The sequence below is a fragment of the Eschrichtius robustus genome, chromosome 5 (assembly GCF_028021215.1).
Source record: "Eschrichtius robustus isolate mEscRob2 chromosome 5, mEscRob2.pri, whole genome shotgun sequence".
In the NCBI taxonomy this organism is placed as follows: Eukaryota; Metazoa; Chordata; class Mammalia; order Artiodactyla; family Eschrichtiidae; genus Eschrichtius; species Eschrichtius robustus.
The window spans coordinates 93,150,476-93,165,727 of NC_090828.1; the positions used below are offsets into that span (position 1 = coordinate 93,150,476).

Consider the following 15,252-nt stretch of genomic DNA (forward strand, 5'->3'; position numbering starts at 1 on the left):
TACCATACGACCCAGCAATCCCGCTACTGGGCATATACCCTGAGAAAACCATAGTTCAAAAAGAGTCATGTACCAAAATGTTCATAGCAGCTCTATTTACAATAGCCAGGACATGGAAGCAACCTAAATGTCCATCGACAGATGAATGGATAAAGAAAATGTGGCACATATATACAATGGAATATTACTCAGCCGTAAAAAGAAATGAAATGGAGGTATTTGTAATGAGGTGGATGGAGTTAGAGTCTGTCATACAGAGTGAAGTAAGTCAGAAAGAGAAAAACAAATACAGTATGCTAACACATATATACGGAATCTAAGGAAAAAAAAAAAAAAAAAAAAAGGCCATGAAGAACCTAGTGGCAAGACGGGAATAAAGACACAGACCTACTAGAGAATGGACTTGAGGATATGGGGAGGGGGTGGGGTGAGATGTGACAGGGTAAGAGAGTGTCATGGACATATATACACTACCAAATGTAAAATAGATAACTAGTGGGAAGCAGCCGCATAGCACAGGGAGATCAGCTCGGTGCTTTGTGACCACCTAGAGGGGTAGGATGGGGAGGGTCGGAGGGAGGGAGATGCAAGAGGGAAGAGAAATGGGAACATATTGTATATGTATAACTGATTCACTTTGTTATAAAGCAGAAGCTAACACACTATTGTAAGGCAATTATACTTCAATAAAGATGTTTAAAAAAAATAATAAAATAATTAATAACCTACCAAAGCAGAAAACATCAGGCCCAGATGGGTTGAATTCTACCAAAAATTCAAGGAAAAAATAATATCAATTCTTGACTGTCTATTTCTAAAAATCAAAGCAGAGGACATATTTCCCAACTCAGTATATGAGGCCAGCATTATCCTAACACTAAACCTAGACAAAGACCTTATGAAAAAAGAAGACTAAGTCCAATATCTCTCAGGAACATGTATGCAAAAATTCTCAAGAAACTATTAGCAAATAATATCCAACAATGTATAAAAAAATATTAGCAAATAATACCCAACAGTATACTTGGCTATACATATCATATAGCCAAGTATAATTTATTCCAGGTATGCAAAGAGGGTTCAATATTTGACAATCAATTAATGTAATCTATCCTATTAGACTATGTAAAAAAAATAATATAATCATACCTATATATGCAGAAAAAGCACTTGACAAAAACCAACACCTATGTTGATAAAAATTCTCAGCAAACTGGGAATAGAGGAGGACTTCTTCAACTTGATAAAGAATATCTACAGAAACCTACAGTTAGCATCATACTTAATGGTGAGAAACCAGATGCTGTCCTGCTAAGATCAGGAGTAAGGCAAGAATGTTCCTTCTCACTACTCCTACTGGACAGCATACTGGAAGTCCTAGATAATGCAATAAGGCAAGAAAAGGAAATAAAAGGTGTACTTACTGGAAAGATATAAAACTGTCTTTTCTGCAAATTATATGCTTGTCTACATAGATAATTCCAAAGAATCAACAAGAGCAATAATAACCAAAAAGAAAAAAAAAAAAAAAAACCCTCCTGGAACAAATAAGAAATTATAACAAGGTTGTAGGATACAAGGTTAATATACAAAACTCAACTGCCTTCTTGTATAACAACAATGAATAATTAGAATTTGAAAATAAAAACACAATACATTTATATTAGCACCAATAATATGTAAAATCCTTAAGTGTCAGTCTAACAAAATATATACAAGACCTATACGAGAAAAAGTACAAAACTCTGATGAAAGAAATCAAAGAAGTTTTAAATATATGGAGAAATATTCCATGTACCTGAATAGAAAGACTCAATATAATCAAGATGTTAGTTCTTCCCAAATTGTTTATACATTATAAGCATTTCCAGTCAAAATCCTGGCAAATTATTCTGTGAATATCCACAAACTGATTCTAAAGTTTATATAGAAAGACAAAAGTTCCAGACCACTCAAGACAATATTAAATACAAAGAAATTCAGAGGACTGACACTATTCAACTTCAAGACTATAAAGCTTCAGTATTTAAGACAGTGTGTTATTGGCAAAGAATAGATAAATAGAAGAATGGAATAAAGATACAGGGCCCAGAAGTAGATCCACACAAATAAAGTCAACTGATCTTCAACAAAGAAGCAAAGGCGATTCGATGAAGAAAAGACAGTCTTTTTAACAAATGGTGCTGGAACATGCGTGGGTTTATCTCTGGGCTTTCTATCCTGTTCCATTGATCTATATTTCTGTTTTTGTGCCAGTACCATACTGTCTTGATTACTGTAGCTTTGTAGTATAGTCTGAAGTCAGGGAGCCTGATTCCCCCAGCTCCTTTTTTCGTTCTCAAGATTGTTTTGGCTATTCGGGGTCTTTTGTGTTTCCATACAAATTGCGAAATTTTTTGTTCTAGTTCTGTGAAAAATGCCAGTGGTAGTTTGATAGGGATTGCATTGAATCTGTAGATTGCTTTGGGTAGTAGAGTCATTTTCACAATGTTGATTTTTCCAATCCAAGAACATGGTATATCTCTCCATCTATTTGTATCATCTTTAATTTCTTTCATCAGTGTCTTATAATTTTCTGCATACAGGTCTTTTGTCTCCTTAGGTAGGTATATTCTTAGATATATTATTCTTTTTGTTGCAATGGTAAATGGGAGTGTTTTCTTAATTTCACTTTCAGATTTTTCATCATTAGTGTATAGGAATGCAAGAGATTTCTGTGCATTAATTTTGTATCCTGCTACCTTACCAAATTCATTGATTAGCTCCAGTAGTTAAAAAACTACTTCTCTGTGAAAGACACTGTTAAGAGAATGAAAAGACAGGTCAAGGACTAGAAGAAAATATTTTTGAAATACATATCTGATTAAGGACTGGTATCCAAAATATATAAAGAACTCTAAATTCAATAATAAAAAAAAAAAAATCAAAAAAAAAAAAATAGACGAAAGACCTGAATAGACACCTCACCAAGGAAGACAGAAAGATGGAAAATAAGCCTATGAAAAGATGCTAAACATCATATGTTATTAAGGAACTGCAAACTAGAACAAGGTACTACTGCACACCTATTAAAATAGCTAAAATGCAAAACACTGATAACACCAAATGTTGGCCAGGGGGTGAAGCAGAAGGAATTCTCATGATAAAGCCACTTTTGAAGAGACTTTGGAATTTCTTACAAAACTGAACATAAATTTATCATAATATCCAGGAATAGTGCCCACTGGTATTTAGGCAAATCAGTTGAAAATTACATTCACATAAAAATGTGCACCTGAATGTTTACAGCAGCTTTATTTATAATTGCCGAAACTTGGAAGTGACAGTAAAATGATCATTGGTTTCCAGGGGTTTGGGGAGAGGAAAGGTGGGATCAGTAGAGGCAGCACAGGAGATTCTTAGGGCAGTGAAACTATTGTGTATGATATAGTACAGGTGGATACATGCCATCATACATTTGTCCAAACCCACTGAATGTACAACACAAAACATGAACTCTAATGTAAACTATGGGCTACAGTAATGTATCAGTATCGGCTCATCCATTGTATCAAATGTATTACACAACTTGTACTAATGCAAGATGTGTGTATGAAATTGTGTATGTGTGGAGAGGGAGTGATGAGGAGATACATGGGCGCTCTAGATCTGCTGTTCAATTTTTCTGTAAATCTAAAATCACTCTAAAAAATAAAGTCTATTAATTTATTGATAAAAAATAGAACATGGTAAAAAAAAAAAACAAGTAAACTATAGACTGAAAACATTCTGTGTGATATCCAATATAGGATATTAAGAAACAATGTTTGTACAGAATCACACATACGTAGTCAAACAATAATCACCCAAATCATCTGCCTAATCTTTGGGGCTTCACAGAGGCAGTCAATGAAAGGCAGAAAATCACTCTTCAATGCACTTGCCAAGTTACATCGCATAAATCAGAAAGAAGCATCAAAGATAAAATATGCTCATTTGTGAAGTCGAATGGGAAAAAAAAAAAAACAAAACAATCATCACATTGCTTTGTTCTGAAATAGCAGAGGTAGTCCTTTGAGCCAGCTGTGGATCCTAAGAAAACAGTAACTGATGCTAATGATTAATTCTAGCAATGAGTATTTCATTGTTTGGTAATTCCAGTACTACTGAAAGGCATCTTAATTTGGAAGAAATCTGGTAATATATCAGTGATTTCATTTAAGACCTTCCAGGAGAAAAGTAAACAGATACTACTTTTAACATATTTCTATGATTTACATCAAGATACGACCATGTAAAGTAAAACAATTACAAATAATTTTGAAGCCTAAACTATTGTTTTTAAAAGTGTTAGTCCATTCCCTCTATAGGTTTATAATTCTAATCATTGCTGCGCAAGTTAATATTTTTATCAAATCAATGCCAAAGAAAACATTCTTGGATTAACTTATTGGTATTATCACTACTATAAAATATCTATAATTCAGATGTAACAGAACCTGCTTAATCATTGAAACAAAGTAAATAAACCAAAAACAATTTTAGAAAACATAAACATGAAGAACAATAAATATTTACATAATTTATATCCCAAATTTGAGAGTGAACTTGAATTTTTATCATTATAATAAATGGTTTAGTCTTTTATTACTGTAGTAACAAAAGATCAATTTTTTATGGAATGAACGATTCTTTAAATTCTACAGTGCTTTACAATTTTCAAAAATTTTACACATGTGGTTTCATATAATCCCATAATAACCCTGTTTTTCCCCTACTCCTATATTGCCCCTACCCCTTCCTTCTCCCCCACTGGTAACCACTAGTTTACCTTCCATATGTATGTGTCTGCTTCTTTTTTGCTTTATTCACTAGTTTGTTGTATTTTTTAGATTCCACATATAAGTGATATCATATGGTATTTGTTTTTGTCTGACTTATCTCATTTAGCATGATGCCCTCTGAATCCATCCACGTTGCTACAAATGGCAGAATTTCATTCTTTTTTATGGCTGAGCTATATTCCATTATATATATACATACCACACCTTCTTTATCAATTCATTTGTTGATGGATAGTTAGGGCACAAGACCTATTTTTTTAACTGACATATTGATAAAATAGATATGTGAAAATAGATGACTTATCCTATATGGTTGCACTACTACACTAATTACACCAGAGTTCAGAGCATTGCTGGCCTAGACTCTAAAATACACTTGAAACTGAAAACTTCTCAAATGAAACTTGTAAAAACTCAGATCGCAAACCTGATTACAATTTTCCTGTTGTAGAAAATCATAAAGGAATCTTATAAAATTACACTGTAAAATATTTAAGTGAATCAAAGATATAAACACTGAAGGCCTCCTACCTTAACATAGCATTTTTTCCGTCACTTCTTGTACACCAAACCTGGCGGGTTTGATAACCTATCTCTATGTCGCAGGACTTGGAATGGTGATGTGTCTTGTAACTTTGATGTCTAAAGGTGACCAGCTCCTTCGAATCAGAGTTAAAATCCAGAACGGTTCTTCCACTTAGGTTAAGTTCTTTGAGAAGAGGCAGTCGACATTTACTCCACGGTCCAACTTTAAGGCTAAACATATATTCCTCTGCCCCAAGAGGACAGGAAATGGGAGCATCACAGGCTCTTGACTCAGTCAGGTTGGGACACTGCAAGCCTCCATAGAGAGGGGGGGCAATGGCTGAGCGAGTTCTATGCTGTAACTGCTTCCCACATCCCTTGCTACACCTGGACCACTGTGAGAACTCAGAGACCACACAATCCCGCGGGCAAGGGATGAGACAAGCTTGTTCCGTGGGGGGCTGAGGGGCAAAGTGTTCACATATCTCATTCACAGCCACGGTTCTGTTCAGCTTCTGAACACAACGCACCGTCCGGCGCTGCAGCCCATGCTGGGCTGTCACGCACTCTGTAGCCCGAGGTCTGGCTTGCCCCAGGGCGGGAGGAACAAGCACACAGTGGTGCCAGTCAGAAACCTCCCACTGGAAGAGGTCTCTGTGCCAGTCACAGACTCGGAAGCAGCTTCTTTCCTTCGGAGGCCTATTGTTCTCATCACAGTTAGACAGGTGACTCGTCCACCCTTCAAAATGGAAACACCAAAGGGCACGACTCTGGATTCCTCCTGGCCCACAGTCTCCTGTACACCTACCCCAGGGGCCTGCAGGCAGAAAGACAAGGGTGTCAGTTACTCCAAGATTCCACACCACCATCCACACAAAAACAGGTCAATCTGCACACCTCCTGACACAACCAGTGTGAAATTATTATGATGGAAAATGTAATTGAGTGGCTAAAAATGTGGATTCTACATCAGTTGGCCCTTCTTGAAATCCCAATCCGTCTCTTACAGCAGTATCAACTTGGATGAATTACTTCAACTTTCTAAGCCTTAGTTTCCTACATAAGGGAGAAGATAATAAAAGCACTGACTTGTAAAGATGTTCTGAGGATCAGTGACATAATGTGATGGGAAGTAGACAATACACATTTAATAAATGATTGGTCTCGTTATAATTATTATGTTCCAAAGCCTATATACCTAACTCAATATTAAGACTTTCTCGTTAGGCAGAGTTTCATCTAAAAGAAAAGCCCTAAATCCAGGATTTTAATAAACTAGGATTTTTCACGTTTCCAATCCTTCAGCTCACACCTTAAGTAGCTCAGAAGAGAAATACATTTTTAAAAATAGCTTGCTAGGCATCCTAAATATATTTTCATTTTCTAAATAGCTCTCCTCAGTTCTGGTTTTTGCTTGCAGAGTGAATTGCGTGAAAACGAAAAATCTGATACGGGGAGGGGTGGGGTGTGGGGGGAAGGTAAGTTAATAAAAGAAGCAGCAGTACTGAATTGTCTCTGGAAATTCTGCCCCGACAATCCTTGAAATATACCTGTTGGGTAAAGCTTCCAATGTTAGCTTGTAATATGCCAAATCTTTTCATTAATGAATTAGTTTTGTGAGAGAGAGTTCAAAAAATGGACAGATGAAAGAGCTACCCACTGATTTTTTTTTTTTTTTTTTTTTTTTTTGCATCTAATCTATAGACATACCAGCTGGCCTCATCCAGAAGGCTGATCATCTCTTTCCACGAGGAGAGCAAGTAATCACATTTTGTGTCAATGGAAAAAAAAAAAAAAGTTTCCTCTCTTTTGCTTTACTTAAAAATGTAATATGAGCCTGAAAAAAGTGTACCAGCTTAACCATGTTACGTTTACCCCTTTACTAGGTTCGTGATCATCATAAAGGCATTTCACACCCCGAGAAACATTTTAATTTACACAGGCGAGAGAAAGAAGGTGCAGTCTTTCTTTCCTTCCCCAAATCTGATCAAACCCCAAATGCCACTTAATTACTTCCTGGAATGTATTTTCATGGACATCCAGTACATTTCTAGGAGCAATAAGTGTGCACACAGGCACGTGCATTTAGGAAGAGACGTGCCTCCCCAGAGAAACAGGTATTTGCACTTGCGGCCACATGCTGCAATGAGGATCTCTCACTTCAGCAGGACAACAGTTTTGGGGTTCTAATGCACACAGTCCTCCTGGTTCTTCCTCCCAGCCCTGTTCTGGATGTGCAAACCTGCTGTTCTAGGCAATACCATGTCAGGTACAGTGCCGATGATTTCTGTCTCCCTTCAGTGCCCACGCGCTAGAGTCTCCTCTTGATGAAATGGACAGAGGAGTTTTACTGGATTAAGTCAGCCTATAGTCACCAAAATGCCCTTGGGTTTGCCCACACTCTTCCCTAGGTGAGTTATCCCAGCACTGCCTGCTCAGGGTACAGTAAGTGCGCATGGAAAGTGCAGCTTTCAGCACGGGATGATTCAATCAACCATCCTTAATTCTGATGATTTCCTCTTCAATCACCCACAGTTTAGTACTCTGCAAAATGAGATGTTCATTGTTACATGACAGCTATTTGCAGGCTCCACATGTCTAGATGTTCTGGAGCAGGTTTCAGGTCCAGTATGCCATTCCTTGTCCGGAATCTCAGACCACGCATGCAAATGTTTATTATCACCAAAAACAAAACCAGGTTACTCAGTAAAGGACTATTTCAAAAAATACATGGCTGCAGCAAACTTTAAAAATCTAAAATCAGTCTTGACTTATCTAGGAGTTTGGGATTAACATATACACACTACTATATATAAAATAGATAACCAATAAGGACCGACTGTACAGCACGGGGCACTGGGCTCAATATTTTATAATAATCTATAAGGGAAAAGAATCTGAAAAAGAATATGTATATAAAGAATATATATTCAGTTTATATATATGTGTATATATATATATATATATATATATATATATATATATATATATATATATATATATATATATATGACTGAACCACTTTGCTGTACACCTGAAACTAACACACTGTAAATCAACTATACTTCAATTAAAAAAAATAAAATAAAATCAGTCTTGAATGATACAAAACAGTTATTGGTTAAAATGAAAACAAAGCTTTTTTGTAAAGCACTGCATTTTAAAATATAGGCTGTCAGTTTCTCTCTGTTTAGGTATCAAATACACGCAACTCTCTACTTAGGATTTGTTCACATAAATTAAAGAATATAAGATCAAGAACGTGGAGCCCCTTCTAACCAATCTTGAAAAGCTAACATTAAATTTAATCAATCTAGAACATCTTACAAAGTGATCCTTACTCTTACTTTTAAAACATCTGATTAGCACGTTTTCTTATTATTAATATTCTTCTTCTAAGTTTTCGCCTACTTTCAAAATTGTTAAGGTAGCTCTTTTTTATTTGAAATCATTAATATTTTAAACTGTATAAATTACTATTCTTCCCTCAGCTTTCATATCTCCATCTATACAGAATTTCACCAAACAGCCTAATTTTTTTCTAGATCAATGGAAGACAAAATATAACTATTAAGAAATAATTACTACCATTTGTTAAAGGCTAGCAGTGGTGTGCTGGGCTTGGCTGCTACCAGGGGACTGTTAAATATTCAGGAACTTTACCAGGTGGTTGTTAAATCATTCATGATTTAAAATCAGCCATGGTGGGAGTATTTACACCACATTACAAATCAAGTCACATCAAGGCTTTTTTTTTTTTTTTAAAACAGAGAGCCAGCTGGTTTATAGTACACCAATGGTGATTTCACAGGTGCCTCCCTTCCTTCCTTCCTTCCTTCCTTCCTTATAACAATCCCATGAGGTGGGGGCTAGTTTGCTCATTTTATCAGCTGTGGAAAATGAAACTCAGAAGTTACAATGCACACCCAAGGTTACACAGCTAGTGCATGCTAGGCTAGAATGGGACTCCAGATCTGGGGGACCCCAAGCATGGGCTCTTGACCTGCATTTGAAAAGCGTCTTTTCTAGGGTGCGCATTGGTATGTGTGATCCTATGATCACAAGGCAGATCCGTTTGTTCGCTTAGCTATGATCTCTCCTCTTTGTTTGTTAATATTCCTTTGGCTATGAGTAGAACAAGTCATCAAGGTGGTGTGTGCACCATGATTTCCCCTTCTTGACCCTAGAAATTTAGGGCAGCTGCTCTTGCATAGTAAGACACATGTGTGTTTATAAATATTAGTCAGTGCATTTAGGAAGGCACAGTCAAGGGAGAATAGTTTTTCCACATGTTAAAGCGAACTCTGCAGACAACTGAAAAACATGTGAATAACAGGCAACCGTAAAGTGAATTGGGTATGCTTGGAATGAATGAAAAACAAATTGCAAACAAGACGTCCAAGATACAGACAAGACCTCTCAGCAATTGATCTATAACAATTTGCATTTCTCAGGCATGGAGAGAAAATGTGTTCCAGGATTTATTCAGTTGTGCTTGGATATGAACTTTAAACACACACACACACACACACACACACACACGCACACACTCACTAGTGAAAATCACATAGCCCTGAGGGATTTTGCCATTTCAAAAAACATGCATATTGAAGTAATAAAATGTGACCTGCAGTTTGAAAAATCTTAAATCCCTTGTCCAAGTTCAGAAATAGAAGAGCCAATTAAAATTTTGAGCAGTTGCATGGAGAAAAAGAATATCACTTTTAAGTTTGACATATATATAAAACATATGGTTATATTCAGAATATATATCTGAGATAAATAACCTAAAGAAACAAATAAGAAACCTATGTGTAAACAGCAATCATTTTATACTTAATTGGAAATAAGCCTCAAGTAATACCAATAAAACAAAATTTTCATTACTCTAGGAGATGGACCCTAAAAGATATTGCTGTGATTTATGTTAAAAAGTGTTCAGCTTATGTTTTCCTCTAAGAGTTTTATAGTATCCACTCTTACATTTAGGTGTTTAATCAATCTTGAGTTTGAAGGTTCCTTAAAAAACTAAAAACAGAGCTACCATATATGATCCAGCAATCCCATTGCTGGGCATATATACGGAGAAATCCATACTTCGAAAAGATACATGCACCCCAATGTTCATTGCAGCACTGTTTACAATAGCCAAGACATGGAAACAGCCTAAATGTCCATCAACAGATGAATGGATAAAGAAGATGTGGTACATATATGCAATGGAATACTACTCAGCCATAAGAAAGAATGAAATAATGCCATTTGCAGCAACACCGATGGACCTAGAGATTATCATACTAAGTGAAGTAAGTCAGACAGAGAAAGGAATATCATATGATATCAATTATATGTGGAATCTAAAAGATGATACAAATGAACTTATTTACAAAACAGAAACAGACTCACAGACTTAGAAAGCAAACTTATGGTTACCAAAGGGGTAAGGGGGGTAGGGGGAGGAATAAATTAGGAGGTTGGGATTAACATATACAACTATATGTAAAATACATAAACAACAAGGACTACTGTATAGCACAGGGAACTCTACTCAATACTCTGTAATAACCTATATGGGAAAAGAATCTGAAAAAGAATAGATATATGTATATGTATAACTGAATCCCTTTGCTGTACACGTGAAACTAACACAACATTGTAAATCAACTATACTCCAATATAAAATAACAATTTAAAACAAAAAAAAGGAAAAACAAAATTTAGAACAATTAAAGGATTAAAAGTTTAATTATATACGTAATGGGGCTTTAAATTAACACTTGAAAACATTTCAATGGTGTAATAGGAATAGTAATTTTATACTTGTTTATGTGCACAAAGATTATGTAAAAACACCATCCACCTGCAACTCACTATCCTTTCTATGAGATAAGCACAGCTACTCTGGAATAAACTGTGAAGTATTTAAAGTCACATCAGTTTTAATTAACACGTTAACATTTTGGTTTAGTAAATATTTTGGACACGGAAGGGTAGCATCGGTGAATTCTCAGGTTATATTCACCTTTAAAACTGTGTGATTCCTCTTTTTTTTGCCTGTGTTTTTGCCGAAAGTGCAAATCTGTGAATGCGCTAATGTACTATTCCTCTAGAAGCAGAAAAGTGCTGGCAAATTGTATTCTCTTAATTAAGTTATCCTTAAGTGGAGTAGTTTAGATGAATGTATCACCCGAACTAAATCATCACAGGTAAGGCAGCTCGCTGGATGCCTGAATTTTAGGTGTAGTAATCAGTGAGAAGCCTGCCACAAAGAAAAAAGAGTATTCCAGAGAACGGGGAATAAACATATTCCCAGGAGCTTTCACACAGTACTTGCCACTGTTTGAGGCAGCAACCCTGATTTAATACCATTCATGCAATAGGAAGAGATGTTTGTTTCATTGTTCATTTTTTTTTCAACCACAGCTTTTATTACCCTGACATTGCTTTATATTTAACTTGGGCGAGAGTACTGAGGAATGACATGAATGACAAACCCGAGCGTTAGAGCCCTAAACAAATTACTGGTGGATAATTACTACGCCAAAGCACTCAGAAGCCTCAGCATTATAAAATGTGACATAAAACAGCGCTGATCTACTTGTAAGATGACTCACCTCCAAGAAATGGCTTGAAATTTCTGTCATAATTTTCACATCTCAAAAAGCTTTCACACTGATCATGGAGGAATTAAAGTAATATCTCCATTACACAGTGGACAATTATCTAGGAAATCACACTTTCGAAAATACATCAAAGAACCCAAGGGATGAAAACAAAAGCGGCCAGCGAGCATTCATTCAGTGAAACAACCATTATTCTTTACCTGCTACTTGATAAGTAGTGTGTTAGACTCTGGGAATATAAAAATGAATGAGACATTAAACACGTGTCACGAGAACTGTGCACTAAATACAATGCCAACATGTTCATGAAGAGGACATCTGGCCGCTCCCTCAGGCCTAGCTACACTTAGTTTGTTCACACTATTAACAATCTTAATTTGGTTTCCCAGAGCTCATTAGATAGAAAGCAGCAAACCAGAAGTTGAGAGGGACCACTGGAGGCAGGTACACTGATGAAAGTCAGAAGAGATGATAGTTCCTGAGTCTACATTTCAAAATCTATCATGATAATTAATAACGTCCACTAGCAGGGGATGTATAAAACCACCCAACACTTTCTAACCTCTCAGAGCAAACCTGCTTATTAGATATATCCATCTGTGAGTTATGACTCTGATAGAAACAGACACACAACATAAAAAATGGAGAACCAGAAAAAAAAATTTAATGGGAAGGAATTTAAACCCTAATGCATTTCATTTATTTCTTTTTTATTTTATTTTTTAAAATATTTTATTGGAGTATGGTTGATTTATAAAGTTGTGTTAGTTTCAGGTGTACAGCAAAGTGAATCAGTTATACAAATACATATATCCACTCTTTTTTAGATTCTTTTCCCATATAGGCTATTACAGAGTATTGAGCAGAGTTCCCTGTGCTATATGGTAGGTCCTTATTAGTTATCTATTTTATATGTAACAGTGTGTATATGTCAATCCTAATCTTCCAATTTATCCCTCTTCCCCCCTTACCCCCTGGTAAGTTTGTTTTCTACATCTGTAAGTCTATCTCTGTTTTGCAGATAAATTCATTTGTACCATTTTTCTAGATTCCACATATAAGCAATATCATATGATATTTGTCTTTATCTGTCGGAGATACTTCACTCAGTATAACAATCTCTAGGTCCATCCATGTTGCTGCAAATGGCATTATTTCATTCTTTTTTATGGCTGAGTAATATTCCATTGTATGTATGTACCACTCTTCTTTAATTCCTCTGTTGTAAAAACAACAAACACATGGAGGCTTAACAATATGTTACTAAATAACCAACGGATCACTGAAGAAATCAAAGAGGAAATCAAAAAATACCTGGAGACAAATGACAACAAAAACACGACGATCCGAAACCTGTGGGATGCAGTAAAAGCAGTTCTAAGAGGGAAGTTTAAGCAATACAATCTTACCTCAAGAAACAAGAAAAAATCTCAAACAACCTAACCTTATACCTAAAGCAACTAGACAACTAAGAACAAACAAAACCCAAAGTTAGTAAAAGGAAAATCATAAAGATAAGAGCAGAAATAAATGAAATGGAGACAAAGAAAACAATAGCAAAGATCAATGAAACTAAAAGCTGGTTCTCTTACAGAAGATAAAATTGATAATCCTGTACCCAGACTCATCAAGAAAAAAAGGCAGAGGACTCAAATCAATAAAATTAGAATTGAAAAAGAAGTTACAATGTACACCACAGAAATACAAAGGATCACAAGAGACTACTACAGGCAACTATATGCCAAAAAAATGGACAACCTAGAAGAAATGGACAAATTCTTAGAAAGGTACAACCTTCCAAGACTGAACCAGGAAGAAATGGAAAATATGAACAGACCAATCACAAGCACTGAAATTGAAACTGTGATTAAAAATCTTCCAACAAACCAAAGTCCAGGACCAGATGGCTTCACAGGCGAATTCTATCAAATATTTAGAGAAGAGTTAACACCTACCCTTCTGAAACTCTTCCAAAAAATTGCAGAGGAAGGAACACTCCCAAGCTCATTCTATGAGGCCACCATCACCCTGATACCAAAACCAGACAAAGATATCACAAAAAAAGAAAATTACAGGCCAAAGTCACTGATGAACATAGACGCAAAAATCCCCAACAAAAAGCTAGCAAACCGAATCCAACAACACATTAAAAGGATCAGACACCATGATCAAGTGTGATTTATCCCAGGGATGCAAGGATTTTTCAACATCCACAAATCAACCAATGTGATACACCATATTAACAAATTGAAGAATAAAAACCATATGATCATCTCAGTAGATGCAGAAAAAGCTTTCAACAAAATTCAACACCCATTTATGATGAAAACTCTCCAGAAAGTGGGCATAGAGGGAACCTACCTCAACATAATAAAGGCCATATATGACAAACCCACAGCAAACATCATTCTCAATGGTGAAAAACTGAAACCATTTCCTCTAAGATGAGGAACAAGACAAGCATGTCTGCTCTCGCCACTATTATTCAACATAATTGTGAAAGTCCTAGCCATGGCAATCAGAGAAGGAAAAGAAATAAAAGGAATAAAAATTGGAAAAGAAGAAGTAAAACTGCCACTGTTTGCAGATGACATAATACTGTACATAGAAAACCCTAAAGACGCTACCAGAAAACTACTAGAGCTCATCAATGAATTCGGTAAAGTTGCAGAATACAAAATTAATAAACAGGAATCTCTTGCATTCCTATACACTAACAGTGAAAGATCAGAAAGAGAAATCAAGGAAACTGTCCCATTTACTATCGCATCAAAAAGAATATCATTTAAAAAATTCCATTGCACTTTGTACAGTAATCAAAAAAAATCCCTTATTAATACTAAAACTATTTTCAAGATACATATTTATGGCCTGAAAAATAAGTGTGCTGAAGAGTTCTAACAATTATCTTCAGAAAAATTTAACAGCAACAGTTAAGAGACACCAAACAATATTTTCATAACTATAAAGATACACTTTTGAAGACAGTTCATGATTCCAAGTTCAAGACCACCACAGAGTATCTGGACTGAATATTTATACTTCCAGTAAGCATACATACTGCTGCTAACATCCCAAGCTCTTTTTGCATGATTGTGTTTTGTTTGACACCTAACGGCACGTTCTAAGTCTATTTCATCATTGTGGACAGATGCCTCTGTCACCTATCATTTATGATTATAAATTATTAGTTGCCAGTGGCTAGAACATCCATTAAAAGAAGCCTGACAGCAGAGCAGATTAGAAATATATCTGAATGGCTAATCAGCTAATGCAAACAC

At 35.7% G+C, this 15,252-nt stretch overlaps 1 protein-coding gene across 1 annotated transcript in view; it reads right to left on the reverse strand.

Moving 5' to 3' along the window:
- The window catches only part of THSD7B (thrombospondin type 1 domain containing 7B), a 786,243-nt gene that overhangs the window by 609,960 nt on the left and 161,031 nt on the right, over positions 1–15,252 (reverse strand). The window contains exon 2 of the mRNA XM_068543998.1: positions 5,355–6,165. Coding sequence (XP_068400099.1) covers positions 5,355–6,165 — 811 coding nt within the window. The remainder of the gene's footprint in view (positions 1–5,354; positions 6,166–15,252) is intronic.